Source organism: Mercurialis annua, linkage group LG5 (genome assembly GCF_937616625.2).
Source record: "Mercurialis annua linkage group LG5, ddMerAnnu1.2, whole genome shotgun sequence".
Taxonomy (NCBI): domain Eukaryota; kingdom Viridiplantae; phylum Streptophyta; class Magnoliopsida; order Malpighiales; family Euphorbiaceae; genus Mercurialis; species Mercurialis annua.
In genome coordinates, this window is record NC_065574.1 from 19,807,739 (window position 1) to 19,821,065 (window position 13,327).

General features: G+C 34.4%; 2 protein-coding genes across 3 annotated transcripts; one reads left to right on the forward strand and one right to left on the reverse strand.

Moving 5' to 3' along the window:
* Window positions 1-921: 921 nt before the first annotated feature.
* On the reverse strand, window positions 922-9,319 carry LOC126682462 (uncharacterized). Of its 2 annotated transcripts, XM_050378166.2 has the most exons (18): window positions 9,058-9,313; window positions 8,887-8,959; window positions 8,600-8,643; window positions 8,400-8,442; window positions 8,116-8,310; window positions 7,909-8,019; window positions 7,113-7,184; window positions 5,742-5,786; window positions 5,574-5,653; window positions 5,393-5,457; window positions 5,245-5,311; window positions 5,020-5,133; window positions 3,989-4,062; window positions 2,207-2,304; window positions 2,068-2,124; window positions 1,923-1,991; window positions 1,756-1,809; window positions 922-1,238 (listed from the first exon to the last, which is right to left on the reverse strand). In XM_050378166.2, the coding sequence occupies exons 1-18, from the start codon at window positions 9,168-9,170 to the stop codon at window positions 1,176-1,178; spliced, it is 1,437 nt and encodes a 478-aa protein (XP_050234123.1). In that variant the 5' UTR covers window positions 9,171-9,313; the 3' UTR covers window positions 922-1,175. The 2 variants fall into 2 exon arrangements, with proteins under 2 accessions (XP_050234123.1, XP_050234124.1); XM_050378167.2 differs by lacking the exon at window positions 922-1,238 and having other exon boundaries at window positions 1,756-1,848; window positions 9,058-9,319.
* Window positions 9,320-10,777: 1,458 nt separating this feature from the next.
* LOC126681663 (uncharacterized) lies at window positions 10,778-11,881 on the forward strand. Its single transcript, XM_050377210.1, has one exon. It carries the CDS (start codon window positions 10,778-10,780, stop codon window positions 11,879-11,881), a length of 1,104 nt encoding a protein of 367 aa, XP_050233167.1.
* The last annotated feature ends 1,446 nt before the right edge of the window (window positions 11,882-13,327 follow it).

Genomic DNA, 13,327 nt, shown 5'->3' on the forward strand with positions numbered 1-13,327 from the left:
GGTCTAACGCGTGTCAAAACTGCTGACGCAAGGAAAAGATGGCATTGATGAAATAATTTAAGAAAAAAATGATAGGGCTGTTATAAATGATTAAATAATTGTATATGATGAAAAGGAAGAGTCTTTTTATGATATTTTTATAAATTTCTCAAAAGAAATATAAATATGCATTAATTTAAATAATAATATATACAAACACCCAACAGTGATTTTATATTTTTCTAATTAATGTATAAAAAAATAATTTTATGAATATATTTATATTAATTATTATTTATTTCAGACTTAATAATAAAATAAATTCAAAATTTTTGAAGTTGTTATAATTTTATCCAAATTTTTTAAATTTTATAATAATATCCTCATTTCAACATTTCGTTAAAATTTTAGTCATTTTTTTTCAATCAATTTAATTTTTTTCATCTTTTACTTCGATCCAATACATACCTATCAACTTTATTTAGCTTTTTGGTCATTTTTAGCTTCGATTTCATCTTTTTTCTCCTTCGACCACCAAAAAATTAAAACAATTAAATTCTAAAAAATAAATTTTACTAATTATAAAATTAATTTATAAATTCAACTAAACAATAAAAAATTAAATTGATTAAAAGAATCGACTAGAATTATAATGAAATAACAAAATTAGAAACATTAAATGTTTTGGATGAAATTACCATCACCTAAAAGTTTGAATTTATTAGGCCAATTTGCTTTGTATATTTTTTTAGCTGCCAGGTTAGATTAGTTAATGTTTTGTTAATTGTCCCGTTAAATATGCATCTAAATAATTACTTATAAAACGTTACGATCATTTTTGCATTAAAAATGTCCTAAGTGAGATGCGGCCAAAACATTTTGGTCATTTTGCACCATTTCCCCCTGTTTTATACGCAAACAAATAAAAAAACCCCGAGACAATTCAAATAATTTTGCGCCTTTTCCCCCTGTTTTATAAGCAAATAAATAAAAACCCCGAGATAATTCAAATCCTTGTGTAGCTCAATCCAAATCTAAATTTACATCAAATACTAGCGGAAATTAACAAAACTAATAATTTGATAAATAAAAAAATTGACAGCACAATACATTGGAAGATTTTCAAATGAAACTCCTACATCCATGATTTATTTGCACATACTTTGGATGATACCACATAAAAAAGGAGCGAGCAATTAATGCTTCTCTGTTGCCACGCACATCTTTCTCATAGTCCAAAATGCAGTGAAATACCGGTTCTGCATAAACATAAAACGGCTCGATGGGGTTAGCCCTGAGATTCAGATGCATATATTTATAGGCACAAGTCTCCAAACTTCTGAACTGATTGATATCTGAATGAATCCTCTTAGGATTCCTACCAGCTTAAAAGTTCTGAGCTGATAGACATTCATCCGATTCTTCAATCAGAACCTAAATATTTACTAGGACCAAGCTATGTTTAATAGATCAAAATATTCATTATGCTCGTTTACTAATTAAGCTCTCATTTTCTTTAAACTCCTCAAAACATAACTTAGAGCATCGGACTAATTATCGAATCACCCAGTCTGTTTTGCACACATCTCGCAAGCCCAAATCCATAATGAATTAAAAAACCAGCAACAATTGTACACTTGTAAGATGTAAATCTTAATATGCTGATGAAAAATCTCACGTAGTCACAACGGGTAGAATTTAAAATCTAAATTCACCGACTTCAGAGACAAAATCTAAAGTTAAAAGAATTTAATATGTCAAGACTTTGACGCTTACTTGCATCATAGATCGAGGATTTGTTGTGTACGTTGTCTCAATTCTTGTTTCCGTCTGCCATTCATAAACAGGTCAACTTTATTTGAAACTTTTCTGCTAATTAGAGATGGTTAGCATATCAAGGAAGCAAGCACGCATAAATATAAAATTTATGGAAATGAGCTCACCTCCAACTGAAATCCAAAATGCAAAGCAACTCGCTTCACATCTTCCAAACTCAATTCAATGGACATCTCCTACATAGGAAAATTTAAGTTATACAAACAAGCAACATTTGTGGATAAGCAAACACATCCAGGTAACATAACTTACATCTTCCCCGTAAGTATCTGCAAAATGATAAAGCAGGGGTCCCAAATTTATCCAAACCTGTTATTAAATCAAAATTCCAAGTCAATTCAACAACCAAGTAAAAGAATTTTCATTCACAGAAATCCAAACAAGAACTTACTCCTCCATCTTTCAAAATTCTAGATATTATTTCAATGTATTCAATAATATTGTGCGCCGTATCAATAAAAAAGCAAGTGACAACTGCATCCCAAACTCCTGCATTTGACAAAATCATAAGAATTTACTTCAAGGTGAAGGCAGAACCAAAATACCACATCCACTTAATGACCTAAGTTTGGCCTTCAGATATTGGCCTACTCAAATAACAACTGCAGCCATAGTTGTTAAAGGCAAAAGGTGCTCCAAGGCACCAAGGGGTCCTAGTGCGAAAGGCGCCCAGGGCGCCAAGGGGTCCTATTGCGTGAAGCGCGAGGCGAGCAGAACACTTTATGGAAAAAAGGGACCGGCAAAAAATCACACAATAAAATAGATTAAATTAATAAATTATTTTTTAAGTGTAAAATAAACAAAGAGTACAGATCCAATGAACTTAGAGTAATTTGAAACTATAGTTTATGTTTATATTTTTCATGTTTTTAAGTTTTTAAATTTCTGTTCAAGTCAAAATTGCTCTAAATTTACATTTACATTTTTTATGTTTAATGTATAAATAGTATTTGATAGTGGACTAAGAATAGGCTTTTGTTTTAATTTTTAAAACAAGTCCAAATTGCCCTAAATTTCCCAAAGGCGTGCGGCCTCACTTCACGGGAGACGCACTTGACTCACCTCATGGGAGAGGCGCACACCTTTGGGAACTCGCCCGCCTCTTTGGCGCCTCAGGTGCCTCTTGCCTGAGGCCCATCTATGACACTAAATTTGCAGCCATACTCTGTTATCATATTAATAACTTGAAAAATTATTCAATGCAACCGTTGCGCCAATATCATTCGTGCTACAAACCAATTGTGTGTTAGCCATGTGGAATTTTAAATGATTAAAAAAATGAGTAATAATTAAAAGATTTCATATCACAAATGCTAATTGGCTTGTTGTAAATATGACATTGCACAACCATTCCCTATCCTGAATTTGCCATTAACCTACTGTAACATTTTAAGGACCTAAACAGTTGTGCCTAACAGAAAATCCAGATACACAAAAAAGAGAAAAAATGCATTCGATTCATTGTGAAATACTTTAACTAGAAATCTAGATACACAAAATAAAGAGAATAAATTGTGAAAAAATTTGGGACTGTGTCTTCTAGAAAAGAAAAAACAAAAATCAGGTTAACAAATTAGATACTGGAGTATTTTAATTATTTTGAAATTTTCAAGTATTTAAGGATTCTGTAGTAATTAGGCATCCTGTTCCCCATAAATTTAAGATTTACTATCCCAGTTTAGCTTTGGGTAAAAAATTCATCACCGAACTAGAATAAGTTCAAAACTAATAGCTTCAGACCTTTAATTCTATTACAGGTGGGATTTTGATTCTTATTAAAATCCATGTGCGCACATGCATTTTCATTTTATATCTTGAACAGTTAAACAATTCATGATAAAATCTGTAATCTGTTCTTCTGCAGTTAGCTCCATGTTTCAGTTTGTTGTCTGTTCAATCTTGAAGGTTCTGAATCAGTTTTAGAGACAGCATATTATTATAGAAATAAGCATTCCTTTAACGTTGGTCTCACTAACATCTAAGATACTAGAATTTACAGACAACAAAAAGGATTTCCAACTCCAACAACTCTAGAATCCAATTAGATATAATATAACATATAACAAGCTCATATGCACGAATACATCTCCAGCCACAATGTCTAAAATTTTGATAATAATTAGCAGCACAGTTATTACTGTACAGAAAAAAAATGTAGTTATGATTCTCTTACCTACTTGGCTTGGATCACTGTACACTTCAACAAAGTCGCCACCACACATGGAAAACCCTTCAGTGATCCCTGCACTGCTAGAAAGAAAATTCAATTATGTTTATCAAATAAGAAAAAAGTGATGGCCAGAAGTACAGGCAGCTGCATCAGCAAAATAATGATTTGTTAAGAAAAAAATGTTGCCATTCTTCAATTACGAGAGAAATTTTCACAATAAGAATAAAGATTCTTACATATTAACTAAGTCATACAAAAAGAGGTTCTAGTGCCTATTTAGCTTCTAAGCCCAACATCTTGTTTCAACTCTAAGAGCTTAAAGCATGATAAGTTTTGAAAAAAAAGCGGGCACAATGGCCAGAAAGAAAAGAAAGTCCCTCACAATCGTAAGAGCAATTAAAATAAACTTTATTACTAGACGATACCATAACCTCAACAGCTAGGTGTTTTAAACATGCCAACAAGGATACATACTATAAGGAGCGAAAAAATTTAAAGACGTGGAAACAATCGAACACATGACAATTCTACAAAATACTATATACATTCGAGTTAAAAACTATTCTACATAAAAAGAATAGTTACATTAAGAACATAAATTCATACTTCCCCATGAGAGAGAGCAGGGAAAACGATAAAAGATAAATCTCAAGTCAGTACATATATGTGACTCTGTTTGTTATAAAATTGATAATCTAAAATCTTAACAAATAGCTCGAGTTTTTCTTATAAATTTTCTGTCAGTGTTCAGGAACCCGAGGGTTATAATACTTTGGAAATTCTCATTTGATTAGAAATAGACAGAAATTTGTTCACTTAAAATACCTATGTAACTGGACATTAGAGTCAGTCTAGCCTATTTATAAATAATTATATAGTTTTCTCTAATTTAAAGCGTCAAAGTGTCATACCACTTCCTATGTATCTTAATTTAAGTATCTAACACAATTCTCTAGGATGAGACAGAGTCGATAGACCAAAGAAACCAGCAAAGCAATTCACAGACGAAGAAAGAAATAGAATTGATAAAATACCTTGCTGGATGAATATCAGGTACTGAAACAGGACGAAGTTGATCACTGTCTGAAATTGAATTGCAATTGCTATGGATCCATGGATATATAGTCCACTCTCCAGCGGTCTGGGTACTAAAAGCATTAAAACAACACATTAGAGACTCAACTCTATCAAGAAATTGCATATTTATTAATAGAAAAAATCCAAAAGCAAACATTTGTATAACATTGTCAGATCCTTACTGGTTAAGAAGAAAACTTGAGCATATCATCATATAGTAAGAAAATTCATTTCCCTGACTTACAAAACCTGTAGCATGATTGAAAAAAAATTAGGCGCAGAATGAAATTGTGTGTAGAATTATAGGGCAAGAAAGCATCTAATTCATACCCAAACATGAAATCTCCAAAGCCAGTCGTCCAAGTCCAGCACCAGGTACTAGACATGTCGGAGGACTGTTCAATAGAATTTATGGTTGTAAGATGATCCAACAAAATTCTTCAAGTTACAGATAACAAAAGAAGATGCTGTCCCAATATAGTAAGCACAACAAAAAAGGAAAATCATGTACCTATCCTTTCTGCGATTAGGAAATAGTGAATCAAGCTTGTCAAGGATAGGCTTGTAGCATTCGTTACGCTCTTTCTTTCCCTGTTGCATGCATATACAATAAGTTGGATCATAAGTATCATAGGCAACAATTAAGAAGGTTCAAAACAAAGCAATAAAACATCATTACCTCTTCTGCCCAATCTCTTACTATATTCCTTATTATACATCGGACCTGTCATAAGACGAGCAAAAATAAAAATAAAAAATAATTGTTACATATTATATAAAATCCACGTCATTATAAGTTTTCGAGAGAGGAAGAAGGAGGCTGAGAGAACATCAGACCAGTAATATTCATAATTAGGCTAGAGGGGGAAAAAGCTGAAAACAAAGTGAATATCATATGTGGTAAAGTTTAAACCCCAACATGAAGATCAACGTGAAGATCATACATTCATGGATAGTGTTGCTACCATCTAATAATTTGGGATATAAATTTATTTCCATAGCATGCTATAATATATTTTAGCAATGATATCTGCTGATGCTACAACTCCAATAAATAGCTAATCTTTTAGCTTTCTTGCATCGTGACATAGGTAAACATGACACTAAAATTACATTACTTCAGCCAAATAATCTTCTCATATTGAGGGTCAAACAACAAGACATGCACCATTTGCAAGATAAAATCGATATTCCACACCTAAAACAGACGGACCTGACCAAAAACACACTGCATCTGATTATCTAATAAATCTAATGAGCTTTATACAACTTGCGGCTATTCAAGGACACTAAAATCAGCATCAGTGGTAACCACATTTTTTCCTTCTAAACTACACGTGCCATCCACTTCATTCCCTCCAATAGCTTTCTTGACCTATTATAGTTGTACCAGATTCATATGAACAAACTTGACACTATAAATTATATTGCTGTTACAGAATTTAGTTGTAACAATATGAAAATGCTATGTGGTCCGTTCCAATAGTTCTAAGATAACAATTCCAACTAATATATACAAAAGTAGGTAAGCTTCAAATAAGAAGTAATATTAGCAGTACACTGCTATTCACTAAAAATTGACTGGTTAGGGAATGGAAACGTAAGTAATGTGTTTTGGTGGCGGACTTAAATATCTGATACATGGCATTCATAACATCTAAACAATAGAAACATCATCACCTATTTCAATTCCTTTTTAATCCCAATGCAAATTGATTGTAAATTAATTTATGCACTCTTTTATGAACTCTAAATAAGTCCCAAATTTACAACTATTTCTCATTTGTTTTCTTAAACTCTTTAAACAAAATATATATACCAAATAAAAGCCATTGCATTAAAATTACTTATTTCATGATTCGTCTAACTGCTTTTTGCTGCATGTAAATTTGCAAGTATGTTGCCTAAACGAGCTTATTATCCAAAGAACACAGTTGGACAATCATGAAAATCACACATAATTCTGGTAAAAGAACTCTGAAGGAGTTAATATAAAATCTTAATGATATGATCACAAACAAAAAAGAACAAAGGCTTGTAATTTAGTTACCTTATCCACATCGGCCAAAGGAACATTCAGCTGATGTGATTGACCGAACCAACCAAGATGTGACAAGGCAATCTGAAAATACATGGTAGCATGTGAGATGATCTATGTAGTTCATAAGCAAAAGATGCTGAACCATAATTCATGCATGATTCTAATTAAAAGAAATTGAGAATGAAGAACCCCACAATAATCGGTATGCATTTTTATAGGCTGATACTACAATTCAGCAAACCAGAAAAAGAAATGAAGAAAAGGTTGCATGTTAGAAAGCCGCCCAGATTTACATCTCATTGGATAAGCCCAAGAACTCAATTGACATAACTAATCTTGAAGTTGTTCCAATCTATAGCTTAAACCCACCCCTAATTCATCACCTTCCCATTTATAAAGAACAATATGAACATAAATTATCAAACATATATGTTATGGTAGCACCTTAATTACAAAATATACATCCTGCTTTCAAATATGGTTGACAAGGTCCAGACATATATAAAGATGCATAATGACATATCATGAATCCAACATATAACTAATCTCTGTTTGCTCCACGCAAAGAAAATCTAGAGAATCAACATTTCCTTCTTTCGTCACTCAATCTTCCTACTTCATATGCATTCCCAATAGATGAACCCAAGGAATCATTAATTTCAGACTTCATGGGCCTACTGGATAAAAACTTAAATCACAAAATTTTAATGTCTAATGAACTAATTATGCAACTAACTTACTGGATTTCCATCTGTAATGCTTAATTTTTTTAAATTCAATAAATAAGATGTGACAAGTTTTTTACATTTCCATTGGTATTGGTACAATCATTTTCAGCACGCTCAAGTGTTGTTTTGTTATTTTGCAGGCATGCCTGTTGGCTCCCAGGCTCACAGCAACCTTCAATTTGCACCTCCTGTTGTTATCTACAGAAGTCAAACTTCTAAATGAAAAGGACATCAAGAAAGCACAAATTGAAAAATAATGATGCAAAACACAAAACCATAGAGACCTCATTGGTAGTGGCCCTATCTAATGACCTACACATCATTTTGCTCTCTTGTCCCCAACAAGCTTCACCAGATTGAGGATGGCAAATGTTTTCGGTAGAGAAGCAATTTTGCTGGCTTGAATTATGCTCATTCGAGGCAAGATCAAGATCACAACCATCCATGTCTTGGCTCATATCTAGAGGAGGTTCAAATGCCTAAAAAGCATATTAAAATGCAATGCACTAAGATGTCAATTGCAATAGAATAAGAATTAAAAGGGAAGAAATATGGAACTCGGGTTCACCTGAAGCATGTTGTATATGAAGTATGAATTCACGGAAATAGAGCTGCACAATTCAAAGTGCAATTGCTTATAATCTCCCAAGAATCAAATCTAAGTATGTTGAATGGCTTTGCTACATAGTTGTTAAAATGAACACTAATCTCATTATTCCTATATACTATGCATGAGTTTCATAGTTTACAAAGTAAAGTTTGAAGTACCTTCTTAAGTTTTGAAACTTCAGAGGATAGTGTGATATTAATGCCTGAAAAAGATTGCAGATGAATCAAAACTAGGTAGCACGGACACGGACACGGAGAAACGGGACACTTGGACACGGCGAAACGGTATAATTTTAAAGTTTCCTATGTAAAAATGAAGTTTCGTGTCCGAAACGTCAAGTGTCCGAAACGTCAAGTGTCCGAAACGGGAAACGTCGATTGAATGAAGTGTCCGTGCTAGGATCAAAAGCAAAGAATGAGAAACCATTAGAAAGATAAAGAAATACCTTGTGCGCAGCTGGAAGCTTCTTAAAACATCTCTCATATCTTTTCACATCCTCTTTGGCAGCATCTGCATAGCTGCATACAAAATTCACATCTTAAATGTAAACCCTAATCCCAAAAATATAAGTATCTTCATTGTTTCAGTTCAAACACTGAGAAAATGAGAGTTATACTTGAGATAAGCACTAATAATACGGCGAAGGGATTTGACTTCCAGAGCCTCCTCCCTTTTTCTTTCACGACGTCGTTCGTCGTCTTCTTCTTCTTCTACCACCGCCCGATGCATCTCTCCTCTGAATTACTGCTCCTTTTACTAAACCTCACTCACTCTCTGTTTTCCTATTATACTAGTGCAGAGGATAAATTGTTTTAAAAATTAACATGTAACCATTAAATTAATTAATAAATTTTTAATATAAACTACTAATAAACAAAAATCAAATCATAACTGCACCATTATCTAGTGTACTTAAAGAAAGTGTGGTCAATAATGGTAATATACTAAATATTAAAAGTAATTTTTTATGAAACTATAATGCAGAATCAAAGTTAAACGTAATTAAAAAGAACTTTTAAATATATTATAACTTATGGATTTTCTCTCTCCTGTATTCTCTCGGCGCCCTGTAGACTAGCTACCCTACACCGTTTTCCATGGCGAAGAAGACAGGTAAGAAGACGATTCCTAACCAGAATAAAGTTGTTAATCAAGTTAATAATGAAGATAAGAAAGTTGTGAGTGAAGCTAATGAGGATTTTGAAACTGAAATTGAGCCCATTGTTGATGAGATTGCTGTAGAAGTAGATTTGAGCTGTGAGAGCTCTGAGAAAGCAGATCTGATAGACAAAGAGAGTCCCAAGCCGAAAGGCAAGAAATGGGTGGATTTGGTGAAGACAAATAGGGTAAATGACCCTGTAAATAGCTTGAAGTATATATCGCCGGTTGTCAGCAACGGTGTTCGTATTGCTAGAGTCCTGGAGGAAGATATGATAGTTGAGGAAGATAGATTGAGAAATGCCATTGTTGGAACGGTGTTTGGTCTTTCGCCCAGATTCTACAAACTTCAGAATTTTATCAAAAATAGATGGGGAAAAATAGGGCTCACTGAGTTTCATCAGATTAAACCCAAATCTGTATGCGTTTATCTTTGAGTCGGAGGAAGGGAAACTGAAGGCGATGGCTGATGGCCCGATCACTTTTGATAAACATCCTCCGATTGTCCAAGAATGGAGGAGAAACATGTCTTTTGACCTAGCTGAAGTTGCTTCTGTTCCAGTGTGGGTTAAATTCCCTATGTTACCATGGGAATTCTGGAATGCTAATTCCTTGAGTGCCATTGCTAGTACTCTGGGAATTCCCCTCTTTACAGACAGATGCACCAGAGAAAGGTCTAGGTTATCCTATGCCAGAATTTTGATAGATATGAGACTGAAAGGTACGTTTCCTGATGTTGTTATAATTGAAAATGGGGATGAGCAGATCACCCAGTTTGTTGAGTATGAGTGGAAGCATTTACTGTGTGTGAAGTGCAATAAGCTAGGGCATAGGAACTATGAAGAGAAACAAATATGGATTGCTAAAACTGATAAAGATGCTGTGCAAATCAGTGAAAGTAGGGAAGAATCTGCTGAGATCATTGTGAGTAGTAGCAAAGTTGTTGAGGATGTTAACAAAGTGGCGGAGAATACTCAACTTTATAGCACTCCTCCAAATGTGCAGGATGATGGATTCCAATTGGTTACGAGCAGAAAACAGAAAAACAAGGTGCAGGGTAAGGAACCAATGGTTGATAAAATCCAGAAGAATGAAGTGAGGATTAATACTGTGCACAAAGCTTTTAGTGCTGATAAATTACCTTCCAAGAGGCTTATTAAGCCCTTGGATAGAGGTAAATGATTTTCACCACCTGGAATATCAGGGGACTCAATGAGTCCCTAAAACAAGCAGAGGTTAAAAAACTGCTTGTTCTTAAGAGGTGTGCTCTTATAGGTGTTTTAGAGACCAGAGTCTGTAGTTGCAACAAGGAAAGAATGTGGAATAAGCTTAATCTCCAGGGATGGGAGCTTATTGATAATTACAGTCATTCTGATATTGGAAAGATTTGGGTGATTTTTGATAGTCTGAAAGTTAATGTGCAGTGTATAGGATCCTCAGATCAATTCATTCACTGCAAAGTCAACATGGAGGGGGTCAGTTTTATTTGGACTGTGGTTTATGGGTCTAACCATTTAGTGGAAAGACAAAGATTATGGAAGCATCTAGTTGATCTATCGAGGAGTATTGAGGAACTCTGGTTTGTTCAAGGGGACTTTAATGCAGTTCTTAGAGAAGAAGATAGATGTGGTGGATCTCCTTTGGATGAAGACCATCTTCACGAGCTCAGCAATTGTGTCTCTGCAGCAGGTTTAATTGAGATTAGAAGTGTGGGGTGCCAATTCACCTGGAACAATAACCAGTTGGGTATTAACAGGATTTGGAGAAAGCTGGACAGAGTGTTTGCTAATGGGAATGTTAATGAAAATTTCCATAGGATCTATAACGAAGCTCTTCCATGTGGCATTTCTGATCATAGCCCAATTGTCACTATCCTTGAAAGTGAGCAGAGAAGTGGTAGTAGGAAGTTCAAATTCTTCAATTTCTGGACTCTTCACCCAGATTTTAGAACTATCCTAGAAGAAGAGTGGAGGATTAATTATAGAGGGTTTCATATCTACAAGCTGGTGCAAAAGCTAAAAGCCATTAGCTATAGATTAAGCAAATTAAACAGAAGTCAATTTTCTGACATCTCTAAAAGAACTGATAATCACAGAGAGATCCTGAATAGGCTGCAAGTTGATCTTCAAAGGGATCCAACAAACACTTTTCTTATTGATGAGGAGAGAGTTATGTCCAATCACTTTAGATTTCTCTTAAAGTGTGAAGAAAGCTATTTCAAGCAGAAGTCAAGGATTCAATGGCTCAATCTTGGGGATTCTAACACGAAATATTTATCATAACTCCATCAAGATTAGGAGAATGGTGAATTGTATTCCTCTGCTCAAGCTGGAGGATGGCAGAGTAATCACTTCCAATCAGGATATTCACAAGGAAATGACTTCCTATTACAGAAACCTGTTCAGTAAAAGTGATATGCAGAGAAGGCACATTAGCAGTAACTTGAGGAATGGAAATATCATTTCTGATGAAGATGGTACTAATCTCATGAGAAGAATCAATGAAGAAGAGGTGAAAGTGGCTGTTTTTTCTATAAGCTCAGATAAGGCAGCAGGGCCTGATGGCTTCAATGGTCATTTCTATAAAAAAGCTTGGAATACCATAAAGGAGGACCTAGTGATCTCAGTTCAGGAAGCATTCAATTCAGGTAAAATTCTCAAGCAGATTAATGCTACTGCTATTTCAGTTATCCCAATAAACTAATCATGCTGAGTGTCTTAATGACTTTAGGCCTATTGCTTGTTGCAATGTTCTTTACAAGATTATTACAAAGGTCATAGCTAATAGACTGAGTCCTTTACTTGATAATATTATTTCTCCTAATCAGTCAGCTTTTGTGCCTAATAGGTCTATAGCTTATAACATCATGCTTGCACATGAGCTAGTTAAGAATTACCACTGCAGTAAGGGTTATCCTAGATGTTTACTTAAGATTGACCTAAGGAAAGCTTATGACTCAATCACCTGGGATTATATAGAAGAGGTTCTTATCATGTTGAATTTCTCTGAGAGTTTTATTAAGCTTATCATGAACTGTATCAAAACTCCTAGCTTCTACATAGCCTGGAATGGTAGGAATGGGGATAGTTTTGTGTCAGGTAAAGGTCTCAGACAAGGAGACCCCATCTCTCCTTTAATTTTTGTGATTTGTATGGAAGTTTTATCCAGAATGTTGAGTAAAACTAGGCCTGAGTTCAAGTTCCATCAAGGGTGTGGAGCTCTGAATATTAATCACCTAATGTTTGCTGATGACCTGTTATTGTTCTGCTATGGTGATATCAAGTCTGTCAACTTCTTGGTGGACTGTCTTAAAGAATTTAGAGAGTCTTCTGGCCTGCATGTTAACAACAGCAAGAGTCAGATTTTCTTCTGCAATGTTGATGAGGGCAGTAAAACTGATATAAAAAATGCTTTGAGTTTTGAGGAAGGGTCCTTGCCTTTAAGATACCTAGGCATTCCTTTGATTTCTACAAAGTTATCTAGAGAGGACTGTAAGGGAATTATTGATAAGATTACTAGCAGAATCCTCTCCTGGAACAGCAAATTCCTTTCATATGCAGGTAGAGTCCAATTGATCCAGTCAGTTTTAATGAGCATGCAAATTTTCTGGGCTCCCATCCTTATCCTTCCAAAAAAAGTCATTAGAGAGATCCAGAAAATCTGCTCAAAGTTTCTTTGGTCTGGAAAGGCAGATGGAAAAAACAAAGCCATGATTACCTGGAAAGAGA

Bases quoted from the DNA above. Each gene is read 5' to 3' on its own strand.
- LOC126682462 (XM_050378166.2), bottom strand. From the start codon at position 9,170: ATGCATCGGGCGGTGGTAGAAGAAGAAGAAGACGACGAACGACGTCGT. The intron at 5,787-7,112 runs GTAACTAAATTA...GTCTTATGACAG, and splicing joins CTTTGGCCGATGTGGATAAG to GTCCGATGTATAATAAGGAA. The intron at 2,125-2,206 runs GTAAGTTCTTGT...ATTTAATAACAG, and splicing joins GAATTTTGAAAGATGGAGGA to GTTTGGATAAATTTGGGACC.
- LOC126681663 (XM_050377210.1), top strand. From the start codon at position 10,778: ATGATTTTCACCACCTGGAATATCAGGGGACTCAATGAGTCCCTAAAA.